At 37.3% G+C, this 15,583-nt stretch overlaps 2 protein-coding genes across 2 annotated transcripts; one reads left to right on the top strand and one right to left on the bottom strand.

The window, feature by feature from the left end:
- Positions 1-2,207: 2,207 nt before the first annotated feature.
- Positions 2,208-8,036, top strand: c2h16orf72 (chromosome 2 C16orf72 homolog). The gene is made up of 5 exons (XM_042002558.1): positions 2,208-2,625; positions 3,652-3,732; positions 4,173-4,240; positions 4,456-4,666; positions 6,359-8,036. The coding sequence occupies exons 1-5, from the start codon at positions 2,430-2,432 to the stop codon at positions 6,673-6,675; spliced, it is 873 nt and encodes a 290-aa protein (XP_041858492.1). The 5' UTR covers positions 2,208-2,429; the 3' UTR covers positions 6,676-8,036.
- A 3,003-nt stretch (positions 8,037-11,039) lies between these two features.
- On the bottom strand, positions 11,040-14,149 carry dctn5 (dynactin 5). The gene is made up of 6 exons (XM_042002570.1): positions 13,982-14,149; positions 13,693-13,761; positions 13,466-13,584; positions 13,103-13,214; positions 11,653-11,755; positions 11,040-11,563 (listed from the first exon to the last, which is right to left on the bottom strand). The coding sequence occupies exons 1-6, from the start codon at positions 14,027-14,029 to the stop codon at positions 11,466-11,468; spliced, it is 549 nt and encodes a 182-aa protein (XP_041858504.1). The 5' UTR covers positions 14,030-14,149; the 3' UTR covers positions 11,040-11,465.
- Between the last annotated feature and the right edge of the window lie 1,434 nt (positions 14,150-15,583).

Raw genomic sequence — 15,583 nt, 5'->3', positions numbered from 1 at the left:
AACATGGTTTTACACTGTCAGGGTTTTATTTATTTATTTATTTATTTATGTATGTACGTATGTATGTTTGTATGTATGTATGTATGTATGTATGTATTTATAAACTGTTAACAAACAGCACAGGATCATTATCGAGCAACATTAAATGGAACCACAGAATACAAGGCCAAAAGACTTTGTATGATTCCAATGAACTTGAAAATTAATATTTTACTTTTCAAAAAATGTTATCTTTGGAATTTTTAAATGCACCAGAAGGTATAGGAAAAAATGTGTGTTTTTTTAACAATATGTACGATGTGTTCTTTGCTACGTTGTTATGTGCGGAGCGCTTGGTGCCTTTTGACTGATTCATACTGCAGTGTTAAAATAAACAAAATACTACTACTACTAATAATAATAATAATAACAATAACAATAACAATAACAATAATAATAATAATAATGATGGATTGACAGTAAGTAAAGGAAGTAACATGTAGAGTCTTCTTTAGTTCATTATGAGCTTAAACTCCTGGGTTTTGATTAAAAACAGAAGCAACAAAACCTCATCACAGAAGTAACATGTTGTTGAAGACACCTGTAGATTGTCCCAGGATAACTTGATCTAACTGCATTGCATTACAGTTTTGTTTTCTACAAATAAAAGACCTTCAATATTTGATTTTTAATAAACTGTAAGTAGACTATAAGAACTAGAAATAGTTTATATTACAGTAGACTATTTTAATGATTACAAATTATCTGAGGCAGACTGTAGGTTGTATATGGACTTGTTGAGTGTCCATGTAGTGATAAGTATTCCTACACACCTTTGTTTCCAGAAAAACTATGTAGAACTTGTAAAAGTCCTAACAGAATAAAAGGATTATGTAATCCGCTGAAACCTGTATATTTTTGAGAAAATAGTTAAGGCCAGGAAAAATGCAACAACATACCAAATCCAGTCATTTTCAAATGCTTTCCTGTCATACGTGGACTCTTTAACTACCAAAGCACGACCTTGCAACTCATGGAGAAATGGGTTTGGCATGGTCTCGCTGAAAAAAGCAAAGTGTTCCCTGGAAACAAAAAATCATTTGATAGCATGTTGCTTTAGACCCTGTAATACAGATTTAAATCATACAGTGTACTACTGTCCATGTGATGGCTTTTAAGCTGTGAGCTTTGATCGGGCTAAAGGGTCTTGTTCAGCTTTGGCCTGAAGGATGCAGCATTCATCATTTTTCAGTTTTCCTTCTGTATGACCACTTTGTCTTGGTTAACTAAGCTTGGGCCCAGAGAAGAATGCCTTGTTTTTGGATCTTGTTTTGAATCTGAGCCAAGTTTGTGATTTCTATTGGCAAATCATCTGTGTTTTTAATGCAGTGCTACTAAAGGGCCTGAAGATCACAGATCTCACTTCACATTTGATTAGTACCTTTTGACTATCTTGTCCTAAATATAAGGTTTAAATTAATTGTAAAAATTTTTAATTTAGTTGGTATTTCTATTCTAAACATCCAGCCAACATGAGCTGTCCTATTTTATTTTAAAATGTTAATATAATTTGTATTTGTGTTATTATAAATTTATCAACAAGTGATATATGTTGATAAATATTATCAAAATAAATCTGAATACTCTTGAGAAACCTTGTGTATAAACGGGCTTAATAATTACAGTAAACATGAAAATGAGCTTAATTAAAGTAAATAAAGTTATAAAATATACCATATTCTAAAATATTACAAGATAATTTTATCAGGATTAAATATCTGAGTGCATTAAATACATAACTACAATCAGACTAGATTACAACTCCATAAAATGTGTGACTACGTTACCATTTTTTTTCCAGGCATTTTTTTCCATTTTGGTTTGAATGTGTGGATGTGATCTTAAGTAAGTCCTTCTCTTCTAATAAACAATTTAAGTCCTTTGTGTGTAATATAATATAATATAATATAATATAATATAATATAATATAATATAATATAATATAATATAATATAATATAATATAATATAATATAATAATTCACAACGCAGCTTTTGCAAACTTTAGTTTCAGGATACGTTCAGAGATTCTTTTGTGTTAATAGGACGGACGTGTTGGAAAGTCAATCGTATTCTAGGAAGTGATCTAAGACCCGCCTCTCAGTGTTCAAGTGGCCAATTTCGGTGAGATATGGAATAATGGGAGGGCTAAAATACGTAACAGGATAGTCTGCCTTGTATATATATCCCAGCGTCGGCAAAAATAGGAAAATAGTTAGCTAGGGTTAGCTTCTTAGATGGCAGGGGGAGGTGGCAGCGCAGTACTGTAGGACGAAAGACATCATTATATAGCTCTATTCATGATTTTCCTCATATAACTACTCATACACTGTCAATATATTCACATTTCAAAGATTAGACGCGAATTCCCCTCGAGTTCAGGGGCATTAAATGGAGGAGAAGAAGGAAGACGGAGACTCGGAGATACAGGAACACGGACCCGAGCACTGGTTCTCAAAATGGGAGCGGCAGTGTTTGGCCGAAGCGGAGCAGAGAGATATGAGCGAGGAGGAGGCCGACAACGATCAAGATAAATTGTGGCATCTTTTCCAGAACTCCGCCACTGCCGTGGCACAGTTATACAAAGGTTGAAATCGTTACTCTTTGTTTGCTTCTTCGCCTGAGGACACATACTTTGGAATTATGTTATTGACTCGCTTGTTAGCGTTCTGACTACGTTCCTACTGGTATAGCGTATTAATGTTAGCATTTGTGTTGGTTAAATGCTAGCTCGCTGGTTAGCCAACTGGCTAGCCGGTACAGGGAATGTAGCGTTTACAGGTGACTTTTTTTTCTAGATTCAACTAGCTTGTGCTAGCCAAAGGTTAAAAATATTCTAACCTAAGGGATAGCATCAAACACTCACATCAGTGACTTAGCAACAGTAACTAGGCTAATTACAGTTAACAAGTTAGTGTCACTAACTGTAGTTTGACATAAGTATTCACGGTAAGTTAGACCGCAGCTAACCTAACGTTAGCCAGGCTAGTTACAAAATGGCGATGGTAACAACAATCGTAGCTACGCGACATTCCCAGCTGACAGTTTCTTGTATGTTGTCAGTCTTAACATCTGTTACTCAAGTTACCACTGGCTCTTGAAGTGTCCTTTAAAGATATATTCTTACCGGCAGACAACTGTTCGGTTCCTTTTAAACACTGTTTTCTGAGAATTGGGTTTAGCAAACGTTATAATCACAAAATGGCGAGGATAATATTGGTTCGACGTGGAATTATTGAGCTCTACAGTTTCCCTTGGTCTTCAGTGATATTGTATTTATGTCCAAATACAGTTTGAGTAGTTAATCCACGTTTGGTATTTGTGTATTACATTGCTCCCAAATTATACTGTCAAGCGCGCAAATAAGTTCGCTGTTTTCTTGCTAAACTGTGTTCCATCTGGCTATCTAGCGCTTGCAGAAAGCTATTTTTATGCCAATCCCCGTCTCTGCAATTGTATACGCGAGACAAAATGGCGTTACAAAATTATTTTCACTTAAACCCCTCGCTGTCCCTTGGTCATATTACTCTTAATATCACAAAGCAGTTTTCCTGAACATCTCAGCGTTATGTAATGTAAAGTAACTAAACACTTTTTCCATTCTGTGCTACAGACAGGGTATGCCATCAGCAAGGCCTGTCACTGTGGGTGCCATTTCAAAACGCTGCTACAGCAGTAACCAACCTTTACAAAGGTAACTATCTACATATCCTCTTTCTGTCCTTGTGCTTTTGAGCAAGATATATTGATCTAACCCATACCACAGTTAAAAAGTTGTTTTGTGCTTAGTATCATCAATATAAACACTGGTTATCTGTGATTCTGTAAATGTAGACTTGTTTTTATTGACATAATCACACTTTGTAACTCAATATGCATCTTGGCTTTAAGTTTTTGTCAGATAAAGAAGTGGTTATAAGGGGCTTAAAAATATGTTTTTTACTAGTGAAACAGAGTAGTAGTAGTGTTGTACAGTAGTTAAAACTAAATTGATTGGGCTCAGTTTTTCATGATACCTCTGATAATGAACTAATGTTACCAGCCACATTTATTTTGGTGTTTAATAACTTTACACCTTGCACTGTTACTTTGTTATATTTTTAACTGTTGTTTTATTGTCCTCAATCATTTTAGAGAGTGTGGAAGCCCACCAGAGAAGTTTTGATCGGGGTATTCAGATAGGCCACCAGCGTCGTAACAAGGTAGGTCTGTTTACTTGTTTTCAACTCTTTTGTGTCCGTACAAGTTGGGTTATTACACCTACCTGTTAAGTTTACTTGCCATTTAGGCAACAGATGCTCACAGATTACATCAGATCATGTATATACAGTAGTGGTGATGGAAAGTACCAAAGCATTCAGCAATGTGAAAATGATGTATTTACTAGCGGACTGATTTCTCTCGTAATCAATTGCAGGACATGTTGGCCTGGGTGAAAAAGCGTCGGAGAACCATACGTAGGGAGGATCTCATCAGTTTCTTGTGCGGCAAAGCACCACCACACAGAAGTAGTAGGACCAACTCTCGGCTAGCCATGGTGGCCCCCAGCCGTGCTAATTCACCAGCTGAGACTGGCTCATCTGTGGAAACAGACCTCCAGCCCTTCAGGGAGGCCATCGCACTGCACGGTAAAGACAACGTTTTAATCTGGCTCACAACTGATTAACAGATGTTTAACAGTACTGGTTGCAGGTATACTGTAGAATAGAAACATGTGTTACTACTGATCAGTATTGCAACCTCTACTTAGCTTTCTGTGTGTATGTTTGCACCAGAAAGTTTCTAGATATAACCTTTAGAGGGATGGTGAAGTCTTTTGCATTATTCTTAAAAAGAGAACTAATTTGTGATCAAGGCTGTGTGTGTTTGTGTTTGTGATAGCATGCTTGTCCTTCAGTCATCCTACTGTGCAACATGTGGCGCAGAGATAAGTGTATGTTTTGCTTGGGTGTGTGTGTATTGGCCAATAGAGAAAGAGGGCTTCACTTTGACCTCGTCTGTGCGAGGGTAGTTTGACTAAATCAGCAGTCATGTTAATTTTTTTTTATAATATTTTATGAATGCAGAAGCGTGTATATATTTATAGTTTGGTTACGTCACAGTGTAATGACATTTCTAATGCACCCTCCTTCAAGGGGGTTGACATGTTAAAGGAGCCTTTTTTAGGGTACCTGAGATTAGGTTGGCTCATATGAGGCATTTGATGAGTTGGGTTACAGAAATCCAAGTTCTGACTCTTGTCAAGAGGTTTTGGTGCATCTCCTGTCTCAGTTATCTGACACACTTTGTATTTCACAAGTGGTATTTGTTTTTGGTAAATGTAAAAATTGTTTAATTTATATGTAAAGTGTGTGTCATATATGTACACAAATTGCACACTAACTTGATAAACATCCATGGGTTGTTAGCTATTCTGGTGCACAGATAATCTAGTATTCAACTAGTTGCTGATAAGTGTTTTTCTAAAATGGCTGTTAGTGATCCTTCTTTAAAGCGGGCTTGCTGTTAGGCCGAGTTATCTCCATATTAAACCTTTAATTTAGTCACTGCCCGACACAAGCTGTTGTAGCCTCTGTCTCTTTCTTGGCTGAAGTGAAGGTTCAGTGAAGGGCTGTAAAGCTCTCCCCTATGGCTAAAAAAAAACATGCTGGAGGAAACCCTGAATGATAAATTCAGGACATGTGACCATACATAGTGAATAATGAATTTTGTGCATTCCTTGCATTACAAGTATGAATTGATTTATATTAAAAAAAAGTTCTTGAATACTTAATCTATTTTTCCTGTAATTAGGTTGGAAACTATGGACTGTTTTTTGTTTTAGTTTTAAATACATAATTTTCCCCACACATCTACATCCCATAGAAGAAAGTCAGTCTATCCTCTTTTTGCAAAAGTTTTATGTTTTTGTTTTGTTTGTTTTAACATCTAAAAATAGAGATAAAATGTGGTTCTTCAAAAATGACAACAAATTTCCTATATCAGATAATTATAAATTGTCTTTGTTTTTCCTAATGGTCTCGTAACATTTGTGGCCCTTTTAATTTAGTTTTTTTTTTGGGGGGGGGGCTGTGGTGAGGGGAAAATTGCCTCTTTGGACTGTAAAGGTTGCCGACCCCTTGTAAAGGTTGTATTCCTCTTACAAAAAATCATTTGAAATGGTGCTTAAGTTCTGGACAGGAGCTTTCCTCATTGCGAAGGTTAAAGGTCTTCTGCAGCCAATGAACTCTGCATATTAGCCACGTTAAACTAACCAAAGATAATTTAAAAGTGCAATTTATCTAGTTTTTTCTCATTTTTGCCTTCTCGTCCTTCCACAGGTTTGAGCGGAGCCATGGCAAGTATCAGTGTGCGATCTGGTGCTCCAGGTTCTCCCACACATGTTAGCGGGAGCAGCAGTAATGCAGGCAGTGCAAGTGGAGGTGGGTCCTCTGGCTCAGGGCCAGTGTGCCGTAGCAGGCGCAACGGGCTCCAAGATGTCGACCTGAACACTTTCATCTCAGAAGAGATGGCACTGCATCTGGACTCTACAGGCTCCGCCTCTGCTGGAGGGGGAGGGACCAGGAAACGAAACTCCACCCAGTGTAGTGATGTCATCACAGACTCTCCTACGCACAAACGCAACAGGATGATCTGATACGCTTCCTGCCTATGTGGGTGGGAGGGAGGGCGGTCTTAAATGCCAAGTCCATGAGAGGGAGACGGATGGGCTTATGTGGTACAGATGCGCTGATGTACAGACAGACATCCGGATGCATAGGCTAAGAATTAAAAAAGAGATAAAGAAAAGAAGAGGTAGGGGGGCTCCAAAGATTCCCAGTTGGGTTTGTTCAATTGAATGAGTCCTATTCCTTGTCTCCTTTCCTAACACTATAAGTACAGATCACTGATCCACAATCAGAACCATGAGTGTGTGTGTGCGAGTGGGTGGGAAGTTATGGACATCACACATTCCTCATACCTCGCTGCCCTGGAAAGGAGACAATGAAGATGGTCACTAATTAGTTCTGGGATGTTCTCGTGTGAAAATGGGCATACTGCTCGACAAGCAAATGCCACTTGATCGTTGACAAGGTTGTGCCCTTCCCTTTCTTAACTTCACTCATCCTCACCCACCACCTTAATAAGGAAGTGAGGGCCATGATCAAATCGTTTTCACTCAGCGGATTGAGTTGCTCGCCAAATGTTGGATTAACTTTGTCCGAGACTCACTCCCTGATCAGACAAGCCCACCTGTGTTTTCTGTTACTTCATCATTGCAGCTCTAAAATGTTGTTGCCTGTCAGTGGTGGAGCTAATTCGCCTAGTAGTACATGTGTGGCGTCACCCAGCCTCATCTGCCACTTGTTACCAGTTTACATATCTCTGGCTACTAGGCTGACAGCATTTAATTACAAATAGCAGGCTGCTAGACCATGTTCTCTGCTTCCTGCTCTGCTTCATTTGTGGCTTGACTTGCTGCAGTCACTTTAATTCTTCAACCACCAGTGTTAAAATGTAGGTTTGTTGCCACTTTTTGCAGCAGCAATAGCCAAGTTAATGTTTCATTACTTCACCTAACTTTTTCTTTTTGTTGTTCAGCATAATTGCAAGGAAATCTTGTGTGTGTGGATCCAGCTTATCAGACGGCCCATTTACTGATTGTGATGCCCTTTCTCCCTTTACCCTAGTCTTATCATGAAAGCAGCTGCTGTTTTATGTGGTCGTGTGATGATTCTGATGAGTTGCAATAAGTATTTTTTGCACTTAGCTCTCACCTCTAACTCGTGCAAACAAATCGGCTCTTCCATTGTATTCCACTTGTAGCCTTTCCAGTTCTAAGTAAGGCCCACTTGTGCAGTAGAGCACTTGATTCCAGCAACCCTTATTAAGTATAGTAATGTACGGTGGAGCATTTCTGTGTCACATCCACTAATATTCGAAGAGTCTTGAGTCCTTTCCTGTGGGCCTTCCCTATCAGACAAATTATTTAACTTATTGGAAAATAATTGGTGCTGGGGGAAAAAGAATCCTAAATCTCAGTAATGTTACTATAATTGAACATGTATAAAAAAAAAAAAAAACATGCCAACCAGTGCACACAAAATACTGTGGAAATGACTGAGTTTGATTGTGTTGATTTGCGCTCTGCTTCATGTGAAAGGGGAGTGTGCATTAATAAAATGTGGATGGATTAGATTGTCCTAACACAAAATGGTGCAACTTGGGGTTACTTTCCTTCTGGAAGTAATTTATGCCTTCCATCCTTTTTAATAAAGGAGTACAGCAGTAGACACTGATCATCATATAAATCAGTTGCTTAGGATATATTTGGTAATCTGCTAAAAGGCTATGTGTACATTGACAGCAATATTCTGACTATTAACTTTAATGTAAATTAAATATTTGAAGAATTATGCTGAGTTGTACATAAGATATTTACTTCATGTTGCCATTTACATGTAACTGAACATAACCTGAGTAATGGCCATATTATGTTCTCCTTTTCAGTTGTTTTCACCCATGCAGTGTATTAATTTTGGCCACAGAGCGCTAGTTTATTTGGGTATCTCATTCACCCCATAAATAGTTTTCTTGTCACAACTGTCATGCTGTTCAGCACCAAACTCCCCCAGAGCTCTTATTCCTACCTGACCTATGAAGACAAGCTATTGTGTTCTTATTGAAATTATTGCTTTCGCCTAATGTGATTTTGTTTTGGTTAAGGTAATCAGACGACACTGTTCACATGGCAGCGTCTCATTCAGAAGAAGGTTCTGGTAACTGGGTAAATATCAGAATATTGCTGACCATGTAAACGTAGGTGGTGCGAACTGGTCTCATAATTTCTTGACATCCCAAAAGATTATTGGAGCTAAACAAATATAGCTTGTGCATTGTTTATTATTATTTTTTTTACATCTAACTTAGTAAATTACTTAAAAGAAATCTTGAGTTGTCCAGATATTAAAGCAAATTAGAAATGTCACCAGTGACGCCTGCCATGTTAGTTGTCACTGAGTTAGTTCAGTTGCTTATAACATTGCTTGTTCTGTTACACTGACGTCACTGATTTAATTTTTAAGTTATAAGTTGCCTTTTCTATTCATACACATGATTGTAGGCTCATCAGTGACAGAAAAACCAGCTGAGAATTGTTCAAATCAAGTTCTGCATCAGGAACTCCTAAGTGGTTGTAAATAAAACCGCTTAATGAGGCAAATTAAAGTGGAAACCTTTCATTTGGAAACATGTACATTTAATTTGCCTGCAGAGTCTCTTTATTTATACAAAATGTTGATAAGTTGTCAAAGTCGGTGCAGACTGTGTCCTGAAAGCTGCAGATGGCTTCAACTGTCTTGGGTTTAGTTCATAAGACATGGGATGCTTTTAAGTTTTCTGAAGTACCCAAAAGTTACATTTCAAATTATCTGCAGTTCAGTGTCTTGACTGTAGGGGGCGCTCATAGCTTAATACTGTGCTGGGAAGTGAAAGAGGGTTACAGATTTTGGATCCTGAGCAAAGATCTGTCCATATGTTGGTTAAATCAGAGGAAAGCTTTGTAAATGTTTCCTCTCTGCCATGCTGAACTCACTGTGTATTCAACACTCCACTTTGGCATTGGTGGTATATGTTGACAAACTAAATTGGGTGTTTGGTTCAATTAGTAATGATGGCTTCCCAGTATCATGTCATGACAGCATGTCAGTTGAAGGGAGGGATGTTTTTCTGACTAGAACATGGGTTGTCCTCCACCGCCTCTAGCAGTTTGGCTTCAAAGTTCCCTTTTTCCAAACTGATGTTAAACCTACAGTGTTTTGCCCCCCCACCCCTCGCCTTGTTCCCCTTGCTAATCTGTGGTTACAGTAGAGGTGAAGCTTGGCGTTTTTCGTTTCTTCCCTGACCTGAACCTCTCACGGCCTTCACAAACATTGTTTCAAAAGACTGATGCCACATGTCTCTGGAGCCAGCGCTATTATCAGCTGTTTCTTGATACTTATTTGTTTAAGACAACCAATAAATGGCTAATCTATATACTAAACATTTAATTGTTGGTATATGTGGTTCTCATTGTAAAAGAAATAAAACCAGTTTGAATCAGATGGACTATGTTTCATTAAAAAGGAAACTGGGGAGTTTAATTTTGATTGCCTTTATTTTTAGTTTTAACTTGTCCTTTTATGAAATAATGAAATGTTTTAACTTTTAGTTACTGATTAAAATAGGTCACCTTGTCTGGAGTGAACATTTCCAGAAATTTTACATGCTATACATAGATCTGATTGGACAATACAGAACTCTGACATGAGTTTGAAATAACCTTTATATAAAAGCTTTAAGGAAAAAAAAAACTAAAAGATAAACAGTGCTTACATATTAGTCTGACACCTTCTCACTTTGTCAACTTAATTTCTGTCTTGGCTTTAAATTCCCGATGCAAACCACAAGAGGGCGCCAGACGATTGCAACAGAAAATTTAGTGAACCACTTTTAATCAGCCTCATTCAGAAAGACATCTTTTAAAAATTGACGTTTCCTGCAATTTTTTCCCCCAAACTGCACACATTATTTCACAATTTCCTCATCTTTAAGGTTTAATAATTGTGTAGACTGCATTGTTTCAATTTCTCTAAAGTTAGTTATCTGAATTAAAGAAATCTTGCATGCTTTTTTGTAGTCTTATTTCCCGTACTATTTCACCTCTGCATCACCATCATGGGCTTGAACACTGTCCTCATTATGTATATTACAAAGTAAGTAAACTCCAACATAACTGCAGTCAAGACTTTTGAGATGCATTAACATGTATTTAGTCTTAAATAATTGAGTGCTGTTATTGGACAAGTAGAAAATAATTGGTACAAAGCATGTTAAATTTGTAGCGCTTTGAAACTGTTAAATAAAAATTAAATCTACAATTTAATACTTAAATGAAGTATGTTACACTGCTAAAGATGGAAGCAAAAAAAAAAACATCCGTTAGCATTTTTAAAAAGACCACAGAACATTTTACTTGGAGTAGAACGTGCAGCCAACATCATGAAAAATGGTTGCTACCATTTTAGTCCATGGGTGTTGCATACGTTGGGCTACCTCATCCTTCATCACTCCTCCACCTTTTCATCCTCCCATCAGGTCCTTCAGCTTCCCCATGACAGACTGACACGGAACACAAAGGCTGTTTATCTGTATCTGGGGTGATAAATCTTAGTGTTCTTAAAGGATTTCAGGATTTGAAAGAAGCTGCAAACGTGCAGCTGTTTCAGACTTTTTCTGATGCACTTTTTCTTGTCATCAATGTTTAGAATCTGATGTTTTTACTTTAGGTGATTAAACTCAAGGTTTCAGGGATGAAGGATTGAAGGTGAGCCCTCAAAGTCCATTCTAGACTTAAGCTAGTCCCCGACTTCTGCTGTGACTTGCTGAACACGGGACACTCCCAGAAACTCAGATCTGGCTGAGGGGCAGGAACTTCTGGTAGTAGCTCTTAGTTACATCAATCATCAGGTCCTGTGTGCACTCTGGGAGCTCTCCTGAAAACAGACCTGAGGGGGAGAAATACATTTAGAGGCATGAATGTGGAGACGGGAGAGCGGAGACATTTGTGTGTTGGTCAGGCGTGCGTCCTGCTGACCTGGACATCCGGAGAAGACAGTGAAAGGTGGCACCACTGTTTCAGGAGGAAGCACAGTGTTGTCTAAGATCTTACAGCAGTCTTTCAGCACACACCGTCGACCCTGCTCAGGATACACAAAGACAAAATGTAAATATCAAATCAAGAAATAAAATCTTTCACCTAGCTTTCATAACAGAGTTTTTAACAGCTTTGTCCTTAATAAGAAAACTGGACTGATATAAGTACAGTGTTTATCAAGTTTTAAACAATAAAAATAAACTTGACATTGTGATTTTTGATGTTGCCACGGACACACTTCCATTTATATTCCAACTGTTGGCTAATGGCTTCCTCACATTAACAGGCACCTTAGATGATTAGTGGATATTATTAGATCCAGATGTGAATACAATAAGGATAGAATGAGGCTGCATTCAGATTTGATTACTCAGACCTGCCTATAACTAATTTTAATACAACTGTTTGGTAGTCTGAACAGAATCCTGGACCAGCTGTGCAACCAATGTCCAGTGAACAGAATTGTTCCCGCAAAAGTAAAATCACACATCAATAATGTTTACATGTGACTCATGAGAGAGAATACGTGAAAGATTAAACACGAATGCTGGATCATTTCAAATAAAGCAACAGCAATTGGACTCTAACAAGTATGGAGACGTTGCCTCATTTTTCTTTTGATTGTTGTTGGGAGTTTATTGTACTGGCTATAGTCAAAGCACCGTAAAACAAGATTCTTGTGCTTTGCATCAGTCAAATCCCAGTAATCCTCGCCATTTATGTGCGACACATGTTAGACATTTAAACAGAAAATTGTGCAGTAAACAGCTGACAGCTGGCCAGCAAGGCATCTGAATTTCAGGGGTTAAATGCTTCAGACTGCGATCCAAAATCTTTTTTTTTTCTTTTCATGTTCTGGCCAATTAATAACTGAGCTTCTTTAAATGTTTGGTAATGCAATACAACAAATACGACTTGGGCAAATCTGAAACATAATACTGATTAAGGATATAATTCAGTTACTGAGTATTTGTGATTTTACTGTTTGTTGCTTATATGACAGTGTGAAATAGGCAACGTCTTTATTTGCATACAGAGCAGGTCCTTATTGCATTTACACCTGTGGCTAAAGACCTCCCTTTGTGACTTCATCTCTCATTAGGTATGAAGGAGTCTGCATCTTCACCACAATTCTCAAAATTAGGAAAATAAACTATGTGCTCTACCCTAGAATCTTCAATAATGTCACTTATTGTTTATTTTTTTTGTAAAATATCAAACCCCAGCTGCCTGTTCAGTTAGCTTCCACATGACCACCATGTGACTAACCTCAGGCAAGAGAAGCCGTTTCAGACTACATCACCTCTCTTAGGCAGAGCTTCATTTATTTCAGCACAGTTGACTTTAAATGTTCATGAGCTTGTGGTTTGTACAATCTCATCTCACTCACTATAACACAGTTCTTGCCGATGTGGACGTAGGAACCAATCTGTGCCGCGTTGACCACACAATCCTCCTCAATAAAGACGTGGTCTCCGATGTGCAGTGGGAAAAATGCCACTCTGGAAGGGAACAATGAGAGTGGAAAGATAAAGCTCATTTCTCCGTTCAAGGGACAAGCAGAAGTTGTTGAATTACCAAATTTATTAATATATTTAATAACTCCATCATCTGTACAGAAATGTAAAGCTGTTCTCAAGCAATACTTGGTATGCCCAAAACAAAACCTTGAGAGAATAACACAAGTATAATCAAAGTTACACATCTAACTATTAGCATTATTATTTTCCTCACAGAGAAAAGAAATCTTTACCCTTTGCTGAACTTTTTGAAAGGTGGTCGAATGACACTCCTGCTTTTCACAACACAGTGTCTCCCCACCCTGACATTAGCCAAATCCCCCCTGATAATGCAGTCATTCATAACGATAGTCTGAAAGAGAATCAACATACAGAAACAAAGCTTTAAACACAGCTCTATGTTGGACATTGGCAACACTGAGCTCTACCAATTGACACTTAGGTGTGTTTTATTCCTTACTTTGCCATTGAGAACTATGTTTTGACTCCCACACAGAACTGACTGTCGGCTCACTTTGTTGCCAGACGCCTGCAAAAAAAAAAAAAAAAAAAAAATAGCATAATTAGTGTGTGTGTAATATATATATATATATATATATATATATATATATATATATATATCGGCTGTTTTATTAAGAATCTAAACTGTTTCACACTAATGCAACGCCCTTTGCAGCCTCAGCTACCAGTTAGCAAAAGAAAAAAGCAAGCTAGGTTAGCAAAAAATAGCAGCTAAAAAAAATCATTACCGTTTCAATATACTCCGCTTTGTTGTACAGTATTTCAGACAATTCCATGGTGAGGCTGTTAATTTAATATTTAAGATGAAAGTTATTATTCAATAACAATAGCTAAAGCATCAAATTATTCTCAGAGCTCCGCAGAAAACAGTCGCCGCTTCCCTTTACTTCTGCGCAAGTCCGGAATGGACGTCAACGTCAATTACAGGAAAAACAATTAAATTATAAAAGTTCTCTTTTTTCTCTTTTTTTTTCTTTTTTATTAAATAAAGAGATCTCATTCATTTAGAAAATTATATTTTTACATGATATTTTTCCGCTCGTGGTACTTTATGGAACAATAGGGTGATTGTCATCAGTAGAAAGTCAGAATTGGTATGAGAGAGACATTCTCTTTGTAATGGAGTTGTTGGACAGACAAGGAGATATTTGGAGCATCATCAGTTTTCTGCTGAATTTAGTTTTTATTGTCCTCAAGTAATATTTAGTAAGTTCTCCAAAGCCATTCCCGTACCCCTGATTAATCTGAAAAGTAATGGCTTACAATATTGAATTCTTAAAGTCTAGCTGAAATTGCATTGGAAATCAAATTGCATTACAAACCAGCAAAACAGTTGAGCAGCTAGAATTCTGCATCAGACAAAAATGGGACAACATTCCTCCTATAGAACTCCAGCAAATGGTCTCCTGACTTCCCAGATGTCCACAGACCGTTGTTAAAAGAAGGGAAGATGCTACACAGTGGTAAATATCACCCTTTTCCAACTTTGCTTTAGATGCGTTGTGACCTTCAAAATGAGTTCATACTTTCTGTGAAATGGCAAAATATCTCAGCTCCAGAATAAAATCTGGATTTATTAGATTAGCATATTATTGTATTAATTTTTATTTAATATATATTTAAAAGAAATTTTGTGAGTTAAAATTGCTCAGACTGCCACAACTAGTCTTATTCTTGTGACAAATCCGCTAACTGTAGTCATGCCTCAGTTGTTCACAGTGGAACTTTTTTTCACCTCATCATTTAGTTTCTAAATAGTAATAATTTACATGTCACTACTTTTTCTGGAAGTAGTTAAAGTGTGATTGGAAGGAATCTCTTCCTCTTAACACTCCCTTCTATGAAAGACACACCTGGTGTGGCTCTGATTGTAGTGTGTAGCTCTGCAATATAAAAGAGCCGAAATATATGGAAAACTTCCAAATGAGTTAAATATACAAAATAAAGAAAACTATAAAAAAAAAGAAATTCCTCTACTTGGTTTTACCCAAAGATCTCATCTATGATGTCACCCACACCAGAGGTCAGGAAGTCCTGGGCTGGCTATTCCCAAACACCTATCCTGTAAGGTGGGTCTAAACAAAGAACACACCATTATAAATATGAGCATAATTAATATAATTACAACTATAAGATAATGTTAAAACTATAACATAATGTTAACACAAACAAACCCAGGATAATATCTTTAGCAAAGTTACATGGCAACAGAAATGGTAAAATAAAGTTAAACAAGCAAATATAAAGTCAGGGTTATATAAGGGACAAGTGGTGAACAGATGCAACTCATCCACTTTGTCACATATTTATTCATTTATTTTTATTACCTT

This window comes from Melanotaenia boesemani, chromosome 2 (assembly GCF_017639745.1).
Source record: "Melanotaenia boesemani isolate fMelBoe1 chromosome 2, fMelBoe1.pri, whole genome shotgun sequence".
Taxonomy (NCBI): domain Eukaryota; kingdom Metazoa; phylum Chordata; class Actinopteri; order Atheriniformes; family Melanotaeniidae; genus Melanotaenia; species Melanotaenia boesemani.
The sequence above is the reverse complement of the archived record's forward strand: the minus strand, read 5'-3'. Positions and strand labels throughout refer to the sequence as shown.

Bases quoted from the DNA above. Each gene is read 5' to 3' on its own strand.
- c2h16orf72 (XM_042002558.1), top strand. From the start codon at position 2,430: ATGGAGGAGAAGAAGGAAGACGGAGACTCGGAGATACAGGAACACGGA. The intron at 3,733-4,172 runs GTAACTATCTAC...CAATCATTTTAG, and splicing joins AGTAACCAACCTTTACAAAG to AGAGTGTGGAAGCCCACCAG. The intron at 4,241-4,455 runs GTAGGTCTGTTT...AATCAATTGCAG, and splicing joins GCCACCAGCGTCGTAACAAG to GACATGTTGGCCTGGGTGAA.
- dctn5 (XM_042002570.1), bottom strand. From the start codon at position 14,029: ATGGAATTGTCTGAAATACTGTACAACAAAGCGGAGTATATTGAAACG. The intron at 13,762-13,981 runs GTAATGATTTTT...TTTTTTTTGCAG, and splicing joins AAGCGGAGTATATTGAAACG to GCGTCTGGCAACAAAGTGAG. The intron at 11,564-11,652 runs GTCAGCAGGACG...TCTCCCCCTCAG, and splicing joins TGTCTTCTCCGGATGTCCAG to GTCTGTTTTCAGGAGAGCTC.